Source organism: Thamnophis sirtalis, unplaced genomic scaffold (genome assembly GCF_051295495.1).
Source record: "Thamnophis sirtalis isolate CommonGarterSnake01/CBP01778 unplaced genomic scaffold, rThaSir2_p1.2 scaffold_7, whole genome shotgun sequence".
NCBI lineage: Eukaryota > Metazoa > Chordata > Lepidosauria > Squamata > Natricidae > Thamnophis > Thamnophis sirtalis.
The window spans coordinates 76242918-76257089 of NW_028261387.1; the positions used below are offsets into that span (position 1 = coordinate 76242918).

Sequence of the window (14172 nt, forward strand, 5' to 3'; positions counted from 1 at the left end):
TGTTTCTGACTGCATGTTTAAAAGAGTCTGTAATGCATCAATAAATAATCTAGTTCTTCCATTAGCTACAGTATACTGTTAAGACCTTAATACTGATTTAAGAGGAACAAGTTGAACTTCAGGATCAATAACACATTTTCCCATTTCTAATATCCATTGATTGGATATTTAATCTGGGCCCATTTCAATTTATATGTTACAACCTATTTTTATTTGATTAGTTTATTTCATTTTACAATAGCACATACCAAATTGCAAGCCCCTGTGCAAGTAAAACATAAAAATATAAGTAACAGGTATAAAATCAAAACTAACAGGGATGTTTATCTTTTCAATAACTTCAACCTATCTGCTGCAGACCAAACAAAGCAGAATGGTCTTCACTTGCTTCCAAAACATAAAACTCTCTTAACTTCAGAAGGAAGAGAATTCCAATGATCCAGGAAAACCTAGCACTATGTTGTTGTTTATGACAAATGTGAACAAATTTTCTAGCTAGCTGCAGCTATTTACATAACTGTTTTTAAAATGCCTTATGTGACGTAAAATTCCTGATGTTTCCTAGCACTGAAGATGAATATTTTTTGTTCTAACCTAACATATCAAATCTATGAAGACATGCAGACTAAAGAATAAAAGATTCTAATTGTTTTTTCCAAAATTTAGATTGTCCTTTCTTTCCCAACAAGGTCACAGTGTTAAAGAGTTCAGCTATCAGAATGTGTAATAATTTCAGCAGCATGCTCATATTTCACCGTGAAGGAGGCCAACATGAGACTGAAATTGGACAATAGAAGGCACTCTATTAGTATCTATATTAGCAAGGTTATTGTGCTTACATGTTACTATCATATATTCTTATCAATAACAAACCACTAATTCCTTTTTTTGCTTATCTTAATTGTTACAATAGCTACACTTTGTACAGATCTGAAGAATGCATATTTAGACAATCAGAATTTCAACTCGTGAATTTCCTTGATATAAAACATATTACACAGAATGCTCCTTTTTAAATTTTACCATTTCACTTTTAATGAAACTATTGTGGCTTTCTTATAAATGAGCCTGTTAATTAGTTCATGTAACAATATGCTGATTTTCATGAAAAAATTACATGCAAAAATAAAGAAGGTTGTGAATGAGTTCAGAGGCTGCATAGCCTCTCTAAATACAATGAGATATATGAGATATAAATTCAAATCTCCAAATCTTTTTTTCCTTTTTGTGAATTAACTTCTACAGGGCCTTAAATTAATTTCAAAGTTGTCTAAAGTAAAGGTAAAATAATTAAGAACTGCAAAATTCTTTATGTATTGTAAAATTATTAGGGAGGAAAGAATGGAAAATAAAATTATTTTGCTGGTACTATTGTATTATCAGTAGTAAAAGGAGCAAAAATACATAAATTAAGATGCCTTTGCATAGATACCTTAAAATTTTCTTTCATATAGAAACTGTGACTGTGCCCTTAGTTTAAGTTTTTTCATTTTTTAAATTTCCAAAGGAACAAGGGAACTACTGAAGGGGAATTGATTCAAACATGAAAGATACAATTTGAATGGTGTATGTATCCTAGTTACTTTTTATTCCATTTGGCAATTCTTTTGCTGCATATCAACTTGTAAAGAGGTTTTTTTCCCTAACTAACTCAGGAAAATACTTTAAGCAATGGAGACAATTGAAATTTTCAAAGAAGATTGACTGGGAAATCGGGGGGGGGGGGGGGAAGCTATGCGATTTCAAAGATAGTGTTATATATGTCTACAAAAGCCAGAAACCTTGCATAAAAGAAATTAGAAATGATTTCCTTTTTTCCTGGGTGTAGTTTATTTTATAAGGAAATTGAAAGACGTTATTGTGAGAGGATACCAGGAAAATGAACAGTGCATTTTACTCTGAATAATAATTCAAGCAACACATGTCAACACAAGGGACCGTTTCTGTGAAAACATGCTTACTCATTTTAGGGGGAAATACCATGGAAAGCCATCAGCGCAATACAACATCCCAGCTAACAGCATTTCCAGAATCATGCATACATTATTTTGAAATATAACATTTTATATTTAAAAATGAAGCTAGAGAAGGAAACAAGAGTAGAAAAGTGTTGTTGCGATACAAATGAGCCTGTAACATATTTAATATCTATGGAGATTCTCAGACATCCAGGTCACGGTTGTCCCAAAAGGGCTTTTTAAAACTTTCGCTGATGCATCATTCTCTCTAGTCAAGCCATTATATTATTTATAGTAGCATTACAGGTATAATCAGATGTTTTTTATATTTTAATATTCAGTTTAATTTTAAAGTCCATGCTTCATGCTAAAATAGTAATTTTTATGTGTTTTATATCTTTCCTGTATACTTCTGTTTTCCAGTTTCCTTCTCTTTTTACATTAGCATTTATGTAATTTTACCCAGATAATTTGGCTATTGGGTGAGTTTGAAATAAAAACTTAAGTGTTCAAATGGTGTTGAAAATAAAATCCAAAAATTAAAACAAAACACTCTTTTTAAAAGCCACAACTATTTAAGTATATGATTTTTACGGCTTTCCATATATTTGGATTATGATCTGATTATGATCCACCCATATAGCTAAAGGCTGGAACAAGGTACTATGCATATGTAGAAGTTGGTTGTGCTAAATATAAACATCTACATTTCCAAAGTTGGTTACTACATTACTACAATTTCCTACATTTTGTATCAGGGATTTCATAGTCACGCCATCTAAGCCAGTTGAAAAGCAAGAAACACTAAACAAGCCAGGACTTTTGCTGTTCTTATTAAATAGCTAAGGAATAATGAAGCCAATGTCAATTTTCAAAGAAATTGTGTCTTTCACTTCGGTTTATCAGCTGCACTTCTTCTAAAGCAATTACCAAAGACATCTCGTTATGTGTCAGGATCCATTTCAGTCAGGATTCAGAACCTAAAGGACAGAAACTGCATGGATTGTGCTTTTGGATGACCACTGGCATGGACAGGATGGGGGTAGTGCATGTGTCCTTGCCCTACAGGACCTCTCAGTGGCTTTCAATACCATTGACGATGATATTCTTCTGGATCGGCTGAGATGATTGAAATGGGCAGCACGGTGCTGCCTTGATTCATCTTCTTCCTTTGCACTTAGTGATGATTGGGGAGGAGTGCTCCCCCCACTGTGAAGTGGCACAGGATTCGGTGCTTTGTCCTTTCCTTCTTATCGTCTACATGAGACCCCTGTGAAAACTCATTTGTTGCTATGAGGTATCATCAGCATTCTGAGATAGTCAAATATACATCTCCACCTCTAGTAAGATGTGGCTATGAATGTCTTATCCCAGGGGCTGGAAGGTTCTGAAAGAGGAACAACAGGCTTCAGCTGAAACTGGCAAGACTGAGTGCTTTGGATTTGGGGCAGACTAGTTTCATTAAATCATCTTTGCCGGTGAATGGGGTTACATTGCCCCATTCAGACATTGCCCCATTCAGTGCACAAACCTGGGATCCTCCTTGAGTCATAATCCCTGTTGGATGAGCTAGTGGCAGTCATGACTATGAAGACCCTGTCTTGTGAATGAATTGCACATGCTCCTGAATTGGCATGCCTTGTTTACAGTCACTCATGCCCTAGTGATTTCCAGATTGGACTATTGCAATGCACTCTGCATTGGATTGACCTTGAAAAGTATCCAGAAGCTTCAACTAATACAAAATGCAGTAAAGCGTGGGCAGTTATATGTACTCCTGGAACAGAGCATGTTATACCTCTGCTCCGTGATCTGTACTGGCTGCCAGTTTGCTTCCAGGTCCAATTCAAGGTGTTGGAATGACCCTTGACAGACTATCTCTCCCAGTTATATCAGCCTGCCCTATTAGATCTAGCAGTGAGGTCATGTTGCAGATCCCACCAGCTGGAGAACTACATTTGAAAGGTCCCAGGAGATGTGCCTTCTCTCCCTAGCTAGCTTATATAACATCGTTTCCTCCAAAATTAGATTACCCACTTCCCTTTTATATTCCGAAAAGCCCTAATGACATATGACAGCAATCCTTATTTACCCAATTTCTCACAAAACATACCAGAGTCATTTCCAGTGCTGTTCCTCTTGGCATAGGCACTACGGACCACCTGTTCATAAACTTGCGCTCCTATCGTTTTCATGTTTTCACGAATCATGATACCTTGGGCTTGCATCATGAAGAGGTAGGTGTTCACTGTAAGACAACAAAGATAAGACTAGTTATAGCCTTCTGAAAAAGAGAATAAATTCTGAAGTATTTCAGAAACCGCTCTTTTTACCAATATTTTAGAAAGTTCTTATCATGCAATTTAAATATTTTAAAATAAATATATTTACTTATATTCTAGTAATACAATTCTAGAAATTTATATTCCGAATCATCCCAGAACAAAACAATACTAAGAAACATAGACATTATTTGTTATATTCAGTTTCCATCCTTTCTCCTCTCGTTTATTTAATCTTATTACCTGCACCTGTGGGACAGTTTCAGCTGCGATGCACTAATTAATCTAAATTTACTAAGTGACTTTCCAAACATTTTTTTTACCAGCTGCTAGTTTGGATTTATATAAAAAGTACAAGCAAATGTAAAAGCAATCATATCTGAGGAGGATGAGTTAATAGCATGAACGCATTAGTATTAACTTGGTAACATGTACAGTAGTATGCTAAGTTTGAACTCTTTTGAACTTTCTAGAACTTTCACTTAAATTACAAAGAGGCATTGTGATCTTGAAAAATGCACATTTTGAAGTTAGAACTCTATTATTGAAGTTCTAGAAAATGATTGTTGAACATAAAAGAGTCTAAGATGGTAAAAATGTTAACAGAGGGAAATAGAGAAATAAGAACTTAAACAAAATCAAAATACTGAAAAGAGGTCAGAGCATAGAGAAGGAAGACTATAGGAACCTGAACTCAGTTTTTTGGTTCAGTAACATTCTGCAAGTGAAGAGCTTGTTACGCTTGGTAATAAAGGCTGACATATGCTGGTATCAGGAAGCTCTAAATCTCAGTATTTATCAGCTTATTTGTACAGATAGAAATAAAGTTGGGCTATTTGAGCTACTGCCCTTATATTCAATTATATTTTCTAAAGTACAGAAAACCCAACTCAAAAAAAATATAAACTAAATATCCCAATTCTTACATCGACATTATGTAAACAGTAATTACATTAAGCAAAACAAAAGGACAATTCTATTCAAGAGATCTATGGCTACAGAACAGTATTTTGAGCTTTGACAGGTCAGAAAAAGGTCACTTTAATTATTATAATTAGAAACGCAGAACTATAATCTAATTCACATTACAAACATAGACATTCTTTCTACCTTAAAAAAAAAGTCTTCCAGTATTCTTGACTTTAAAAAAAAAACGAGACTATGAGCAAGCCATCCTTCATAAAAGACTACCTTTCTTACCTTAAATCAATGTCAGATGGATCCCTACCCCTTTCTTAGGACAGCACTTCAATACAGGCTCTGTGGCAATTTAGCTGAGATGTTTCATTTCTTTTCATAAGAGAAACGAGTGTGTTTCTCTTGTGAAAAGAATTGTCTCATAAGACAATTTATACAATAACATTCATTATATAATTTTGTTCCTTGGACAGCAAAGGGGACTAACAAGCAAAAGTACTTTGGCGCATAACACCAAATATGTCACTAGGAGGCAAAATCATGAAACTGAGACCGGCTTACTTTGGCCAAGCCATGGAGGGGAATAAACTGGAGATTACAACAATAACAGGTAGTCATTGCCTTACAACCTTTTATTTAGTGACCATTCATAGTCACAACATCACTGAAAAAAGTGACATGAGTGTTTTTCACACTTATGACCATTGCAGCATCCTCCGTGGTCACGTGATTTACATTCAGATGCTTAATAAGTGACTCACATTTATGAAGGTTGCAGTTTCCTGGGACCTTTTGCAACCTTCTGACAAGCAAAGTCAAGGGGGCAACCAGATCCACTTAACAACTGTGTTACTAATTTAACATCTGCAGTGATTCATTTAACAAATAATGCAAGAAAAGTTGTAAAATGGAAAAAGACTCACTTAACAAAATTCTCACTTAGCAAGATAAATTGTGGGCTCAATTGTGGTCGTTGAGGACTACCTGTATGTTTAGAGAGTTAGCGGTAAAAAAAGGAAACCAGGCCACCGTTAAAGAACATGGTGGCTGGACACCATCAAAGCTGACACCAGCCAGAGCATAGAAAAACTCAAAAAAGTAATGCAAGGTCAGAAGGTGTGGAGAGATGTGGTCCATAGAATTGCCAAGAAACAATTGAATAGATATCATCATCATCACCACCACCTAACTTTGTAATGTATTTATATCTGCTTTCAGTCTTCAATTACTGATTGTTGGGCATTTTTATACATTAAAACTTGGTTTAAACACTTTCTGCAGCTCTAATGTATACGTGATCACTTGAAAAAGCTATAGAAGTATCCAAATTAAAAGGATGCCCTAACTAAATGCTTATGATTATATTCTTTTCTTCCTTCGCAAAAAGGGAATTTCAAAAAGATTTCAAATCCAGGCATTAAGAAGCCTGAAGCCATTAGCAAAACAGCATCTTTATGATCTAACACTCATTCATTTCTAAATTGCGAATTATTTAAAAAGTTACAATTCAATAAAATAAATTTATCACATTGAGACATGATATTCACATCGTAATAATTAAGAGATACGCCATTTCTATTTAACTCAGTGAAACCTAGATGAAACCTGAATCGGAAAACACAAATTTCAGGTACTATGTCTGAACAATTTATGATGGTTTCTTATGCTTTAATTTGATTCAGATACATGCTGAAAGGCTGTTCTTCAAATAACAAGAAATACAACACATTGGTCTAAAAACTATCAAGAACACTATCTGAGCATTATCAAAGACACACACCCCTTGCAAGATTTTGTGATGCTCATAATTTTTTTAAAAAAATCCTTGATTTTGTTACTCATTTTTTAATTCTGAGAAACCTTTTTGCGACCTACTGTCTCCATGGTATCACCAAATGAAATCTGCAAGATTTCAGCAAATGTGGCAAATCTGCACCTGGTCTTTCAGACTGGAGGGCAGCCTGTCTGTTTCCAGTAAACAAAAATATCTGAATAGGTATTAACACTGCTTTCTATGTAATAATCTGTCATATCTAATAATATATAATTTTCAATATTTTGAAATGATTCTAGGTCAAGTTGGAAGTCCTTCTAACATTAAGGAACCTGTAACAGCATACTCATTCTTATAGATATAAACCTTCAGCCATACACAAATACTTACTGTAACTCCATCTGCTCTAAAACCGTAAATATAGAGACAATAAATACCCAACAATAAGGAAGTTTTTTGGCCAAATAATCCTAATCTGCCTGAATGCTCATCTGGTAACAGGCAAAACACCATGGCCACTTATTTTGGATTACTACTATTCAAAGAGGTATTTGGGGCATCTCAAATACATGCGCAAAGTTAATGGATTATTTATTCTTAAAAGGCAAACATCCACTGTCATAAACAGCTTACACAGTTCTTCTCAGCTTCAAAAGCATTTTACCTAGAAGCCATTTAAGAAATGGAAATTTCTTGCACACAAAATTGAGTGAAGTTCTTGTTTATACAATTATGTTTATAGTTGGAGAGAAAAACTAAACATGACTGCTTTGAAGGCTAGCATGGCAAATTGGAGGAAGAGCTTATGGGGAAAAGATAAACACTAACTTCTACCACACTTCTGTAAAGAATGAACTTACACAAAGAAAGCTTCCTTGGTTTTGAATATCTAATTATTTTCCAGAATGTATTAAGAAAAGTCAGGCTGGTGATGTTTAAATATTTATTGTGAATTAGTATTTGATTATTAAATTCGTAACAACTGTAGAAGTTCCAAATTCAGAAACCTTATTCATAAATAATGAAGCAAAACTTCAAGTTGCAGCTCCATACGAAAAGGAAAGTAATAACTCATACAGAGCTTAGCAAAAGTATAAAAAGAATTTTCAGGATGATGGAACAAGTGAGCAGCACTAATTCAAGATTTTATTTAAAAAAGGAGTGACCCCAGATATACCGTATACAATCACTTATATTTTCTTTTGCATCTTACATACTTTGAATGCAGTCATCTTGGAGTTTGCTTTTAAAGAGGAAGCCATCATGACCTGAGAGGACTTTGGCTGAAAAAGTCTCACTTACTGTTCTGTCCCCCCTTCACGGCTCTTAACAAATGGCCAGACAAATAGCAGCAATAGCAATAGCAGTTAGACTTATATACCGCTTCATAGGGCTTTCAGCCCTCTCTAAGCGGTTTACAGAGTCAGCATATTGCCCCCAACAACAATCCGGGTCCTCATTTTACCCACCTCGGAAGGATGGAAGGCTGAGTCAACCTTGAGCCCGGTGAGATTTGAACAGCCAAACTGCAGAACTGCAGTCAGCTGAAGTAGCCTGCAGTGCTGCATTTAACCACTGCGCCACCTTGGCTCAATAAACTTAAAAGGAACTTTTCTTTATCAGTTCACAGTTCAAACTGGCTTCGAGCCCAAAAATAACATAAATACAAGTCTCTGACAAGAATGAAAAACAAAAACTCTTACAAGCAATGCACTTCTCCAGTGTAGCCTTGAATCAGGGTTACAAGAAACAGAAAGCACTTATCCAAGTGTATCTTCCATAAATCACGATAATCAAGCAATGTTGTACCAAACAAGGAACACACGAAGGAACGTATGTTGACTCCTGCGACTAGGGCGTGGCAGCATCCTTCCTTTTATCTCCAAACCTGCCTCTACAAGCCCCAGCTGCATAATGAATCTTGTATCCCGAAAAGAGTCACAGCAGACATCTGCTGAGTCACAACACTTACTATCAATACCAGGAGGGATATGGACTCTGGAGGGTGAGAGCTGAAGGGAGACTTTCAGTCACTGGGACTGTGGAGGTTCCTAACTAGTCCAATGAGGGCTGGTTGGCTGAAGGGCTGTGACAGGGTGCATGTTAAATGGGGTCTTTGGTTAACCAGAGGCACCGAGTCCTTTGTATAAGTACCTCTAGACTTGTGGGGACATTGTGCAAGATGAGTAGCTGGGCATGGGTCAAATTGGGCATGGGAGAGACAAATCTCTGAAGTTGTGGGGATATTTGTGCTAAAACATGCAAGACCTTGTTTGTTAGATTGGGCTCTATGGATCTGCTGGGACTGCCTGGGCTTGGGGTGTGTGAGTGGACCTATCTCCTGGCTGCATTGTTACCTTTCTTAGCTGCTATGTATTTAATTTCTGTCATTGTTCTGTTTTACTTTTAGCATTATTCACCACCCAGAGTCACCAGCTGGGTGCCTATAAAAACTGATTAAATAAATTTCAAAAATTACAATGTTCACTTACCTTCAGAATGACTACATTTCAGAGGAGCTTTCAGATCGTTATGTGTATTCCTAGCATGATACAGAAACTGCTGAATGATCAACCCCCATTTAAAAATTGTCTACTCTGATAGATGTAACAGCTTGCAGTGTTCTTTTTAAAGCAGGCAATTAGTATATGTGCATGTTTACAATCATACAAAACATGCCTTCATATCAAACCTGTCTCACAATAAACAGAAATGTTGAACACTGAATTAGATGGGCCATTAATTTCATGTCATTTTTTAATGTTTTGTCTATTGCAATCACCAACATTATTTTTTCCCATGGTATTCTTTGTTAAAAGTCATCCCACCATATGGTAAATACTTGTAAGCTATTTTTTTGTTTTTTGAATAATGAGATCTGTAGATTTTTTTCAAGCAAGACAGTAAACTCATTTTTGGATTATACGTGCAGCACAATCCACTTATACTAAGTCCACTGATTCTCTAAGTTGGTGAAATTAAATCCATCTGTATAATGTTGGTATGTTTAAAAAATCATATAATTAGGATTTCTGTTTAAAACCATACATGTGAACCATTACTTATTTCAGATTTTCAAACTAAAAAATGTTTGCTATAAATGGCTAGAACAATGCTAAAATGTGAACAAAAGATGGAAACTACTGCAACATTCTTACCTATTTCAGTAATGGTTGAATAGATATTTGAGGAAAAAAAGTACAGAGCAACAGATTTTACATTAATGATGTCAGAGAAGAGGCAAAAAATCACCTTCACTATTTCATTCTACCAATAATTTGGTAGATGAAAAGTTTTTGCATCAATGGAATTACGGCACTAGTTTCCACCCTATTATCAGATGCTTGACTTCTATGTTGGCTGAATTATTCAGTTAGATATTTGATGTAATAAAAAACTGCTAAAAGATAAGCAGGTAATGCTATCCAGTTGATATTTTGAATACCCTGAAACAGAGGGTACATGGAATGTTTTGTGAACTGACAAAACACAGGTTCTCTGCTTCTCCAAAAATGTTTAATTACAAAAGCGGTTGGCTAACCAATAATGGAAATCAGCACGAAAAGCAGAAAGATGCTAAAATGTTTTTATCACTTAGCAATACCACGGGCATTTAATAATGGAGATAAAAGGCAAAACCTAACATCGATTTTGAATTGGAGTGAAATGTGGTTTTGGCCTTACATTTATTCATTTATTAGATTTTGAGGCAGCCCAACTGTAAAATAAAAACTCTTGGTGGCTTGCAATATTTAAAGGAATACATAATTTAAAAGGAACATGGCTTTCTGTACAAAACTACATTAATAACACCCTCCCCCCCCCCCCGCAACAATAATTGCCAGGGGTTCCTTAAAAGCCTTACCCCAGATCTGAGAACAAAGCTTTGTTTGAAGGCAATCCTGATATCAAGACTACGCATCAGGCAGCTCACTTGGACCTGGCCAATCACATCAACTCTAAGTGATTTAGTCTTCCAGCTAACTTGAGCATATTTTCCCCTAATAATTTTTTTAGAGTTTACAAATATAAAAATACATTAACAAATATAAAGTTATTTACCCATGTACTAGGGCTGTATTAGCGACATGGTGGCTCAGTGGCTGAGACGCTGAGCTAAGACACTGAGCTTGTTGATCACAAGGTTGGCAGTTCCAATTCCTAGCACTGCATAACGGAGTGAGCTCTTGTTACTTGTTCCAGCTTTTGCCAACCTAGCAGTTAAAGCATGCAAAAATCCAAGTAGAAAAATAGGGATCACCACCGGGCCCAGGAGGTCATTTTCCCAGGTTTTTGTCTACATCCCAGACACTTGCGGGAGAAGCGGTGGCACATGCTTGATGTCTGTAGGATGCTCCGCAAATACATCAAGCGCACAGCTGTGTTTCAGTGTTCCGAATTGCTCTTCATTTCTTTCCAACCAGCTTCCCAGGGCCGCAAGGTTTCCTCCTCTACCATTGGACGGTGGTTGAGAGCCTGCAATACCCTCACTCATGTTCTTCTGTCCAAACCTGTGCCTAGCCACATCACAGCACATTCTACGAGAAGTGCTGCCACTATGGCGGCCTGGATGACACAAGCGCCGATTGAAGAGATTTGCAGGGCGGCTACTTGGACTTCCTTATCTCCGTTTCTTTGGAATTACAAATTGGACAAATTTGCTTTGGCGGAAGGGGCTTTTGGGAGGCGAGTTCTTCAGGGCATTCATACCAGCGGAGAGACCCTGAACGTGACTGCGTCCCGCTCTAGTGACATTTAGCTTGGGTATGTCCCTTGCTTGGACTCTACAGAGCAGCACCCTGGAAAAAGAGTGTTGGCCTTACCTGAACGTGTCTTTTAGGTGATGTAGAGGGAGGGGTCACGGCAGGGACATACCTAAGCTACCGTCCCAGGGAGGGAAGATTGAGGGCCCGGGGGAGGGGAGGCTGCCACCTGTTGAAGGACCCTTCTACCAAAGAACGTCTCAGCCAAGGCGTAAACATTCAACCGGTAGTGCTGTATAAAAGGAGTAGAGGAGGCCCACGTGGCCGCTCTGCAGATGTCCTCGAATGGCGCTCTCGTGGCCCAGGCCGCAGTCGTGGCAATGCTGCGCATGGAGTGAGCAGTAATGCCAGCAGGGGGAACCTGACCTGCAGCCTCGTAGGCTGTCATGATGGCCTGCCTCAGCCATCTCCCTATGGTGGATGATGAGACCCTAGATCCCAGGGAACCCGGTCAAAAGAGATGAATAAGGCCTCTGATCTACGGACCGTCGAAGTCCACCTTAAGTAGATCCGGAGAGCCCGATGAATGTCCAGTCTGTGCCAGTCGCTCGCGTCCATGTGACGGATCTGGGCAAAAAATTGGCAAGATGATCTCCTGTGCCCTATGGAATGGCGTATTCACCTTCGGGAGGAAGGTGGGATCTAGGCAAAGGAAGGCATTGAAATTTTTCCTGAGGGTGAGTTCCGCCCGTTTATCTTCAGGCTTCATCTTGTCGGCTGCATCCCCTGATACGGCCGGGGAAGAAGAGACAAGTGCCGCAATCGGTTGGTTGATAGCGGGTATCTGGAGGGCCTGAGCGAAGGTCTTCTCCACATTATAGGCGCAACGGTCATTGCTGCCCAGTGTAGAGAAATTAGAGGGGCGAGACCACTGGCCCTTGAGCACTTCCAGAAAGAGTGGAGGAGCAGGGATCTCCTCCTTGTTGGTGGCGGTGTTGGAAAACATTGCCATGTCAGGGTCCCTAGGAGGGGGAACCATGGGGTCCCCCGTCCCTATCTTTGTGGTCTTGCGTGCCTTGTGGAGCAAGGTCTTGAACATGACAGGTGGGAGAAGGTTAGAGGAGGATGGTGAGTCCGGAGGCGCTGAGTCCTCATCCTCCGAGAACCCCATGTCATTGCGATTGTCATCGCCTCGTGTAGAGCCCTCACTGACAAGGGAAGGAGAGGTATCTCTGGGTCGGGTCTTAGAGGAGTAGTGGGACCTACTATGATGCGATAGTCTGTCCCTCCAAGCAATGCCACGGGAAATGGCGGTGGAAATCAGCCTCTTAATGCTTTCTGGAAGACACTCCAGGTCTTCCATGTCTTGATAAGGGTCTGGATCCAAGTGATGAGGCCCAGAGTGGAAACCCCTAGAGGAGCCCTCCAGGGGGTCCTCAGGTTCCTGACCCAGTGGCAGGGGAGACCCTGGTAGCGAAGAGGGGGACCCCACCCTCCTGGAGCTGATGTAAGACCTAGAGGGGGACCCAGATGGAGAAGAGGGGCTGAACCCTCCCCGAGGAGAAGGTGAATGGCGCGGGATGGGCCCTAATGGGGACCTGGATCTTGATCTGGGCCTGTTCAACTGTGCCTGCTTTTCCGCTCTTGCTATCGTCTTCTCCAGCGCCTTCTGGCATCTAATCTCATCCTTCTCAGTTGCTCGGGAAGGCCTCTGACTTGTTGTCGAACTTCTCAGCGTGCAACAGTTTCACGCCTTCATTGAAAAAATCTGAAGATGGTCAGCACTAGAGGCGTGGCTTCAAGTTTCAATTTAGTTCTGGGCAGATTGGCTGTATTTAACCCTTGCTTGGACTCTCCTTCGCAGTGCTCTGAAAACGACCCTTCAGGTAAGACAATGGTCATTTTACACACACACAGAGTTATGTGTAGTTTGGACATGGAAACAACAATATTTAAATTATTTAATATAGAAGTCTGACATTCCCCCTTACATTTTAGATTTTAAATGAAAATTACAAAGACAGTAATTTTATTTGTAAGCAATAATATCAAGTCAAGCTATTTTCTGTTATCATTAAATAATCTCTTCCTTGCAAATTAATGGCATCTAAAAAACCCTACTTGTGCATACCAGTACCTATTCATAGTCTCACCTCTGTAAGATTTCAAAATGATATCCCCCACAGATTGAGTGTAAACAGTTGGTAGTGTTTGGGTAAAGGACTTTGTGGTAGATTTTTTGTTATAATGCTCTTCCTAAAGAAAGACACACTCTATAGATAGGATTAAAGACAGATACTATGGTGGGGGGAAATAAGAATTTTGAGGGATGTAAACTTATATGGGATCTAAACAGGAATTTTCCTACTGCTCTGCTCGAGGGTTTCACTGCTTTCTGTAATTTTAGAAGTTGCCATTAGAATTATATTCTCCGATTCAGCAACCACAGAGAAGCTGGGAAGGTAGGACCATACACTAGTAATGTAAACTTTGGCAGCCAGCCAATGAGCTTGGAAAACACTGAAAAATAGAGCTTT

The 14172-nt window shown here is 38.7% G+C and overlaps 1 protein-coding gene across 1 annotated transcript in view; it reads right to left on the reverse strand.

Moving 5' to 3' along the window:
- B4GALT5 (beta-1,4-galactosyltransferase 5) overlaps positions 1-14172 on the reverse strand; it is a 39216-nt gene that overhangs the window by 11877 nt on the left and 13167 nt on the right. The window contains exon 2 of the mRNA XM_087720455.1: positions 4072-4206. Coding sequence (XP_087576581.1) covers positions 4072-4206 — 135 coding nt within the window. The remainder of the gene's footprint in view (positions 1-4071; positions 4207-14172) is intronic.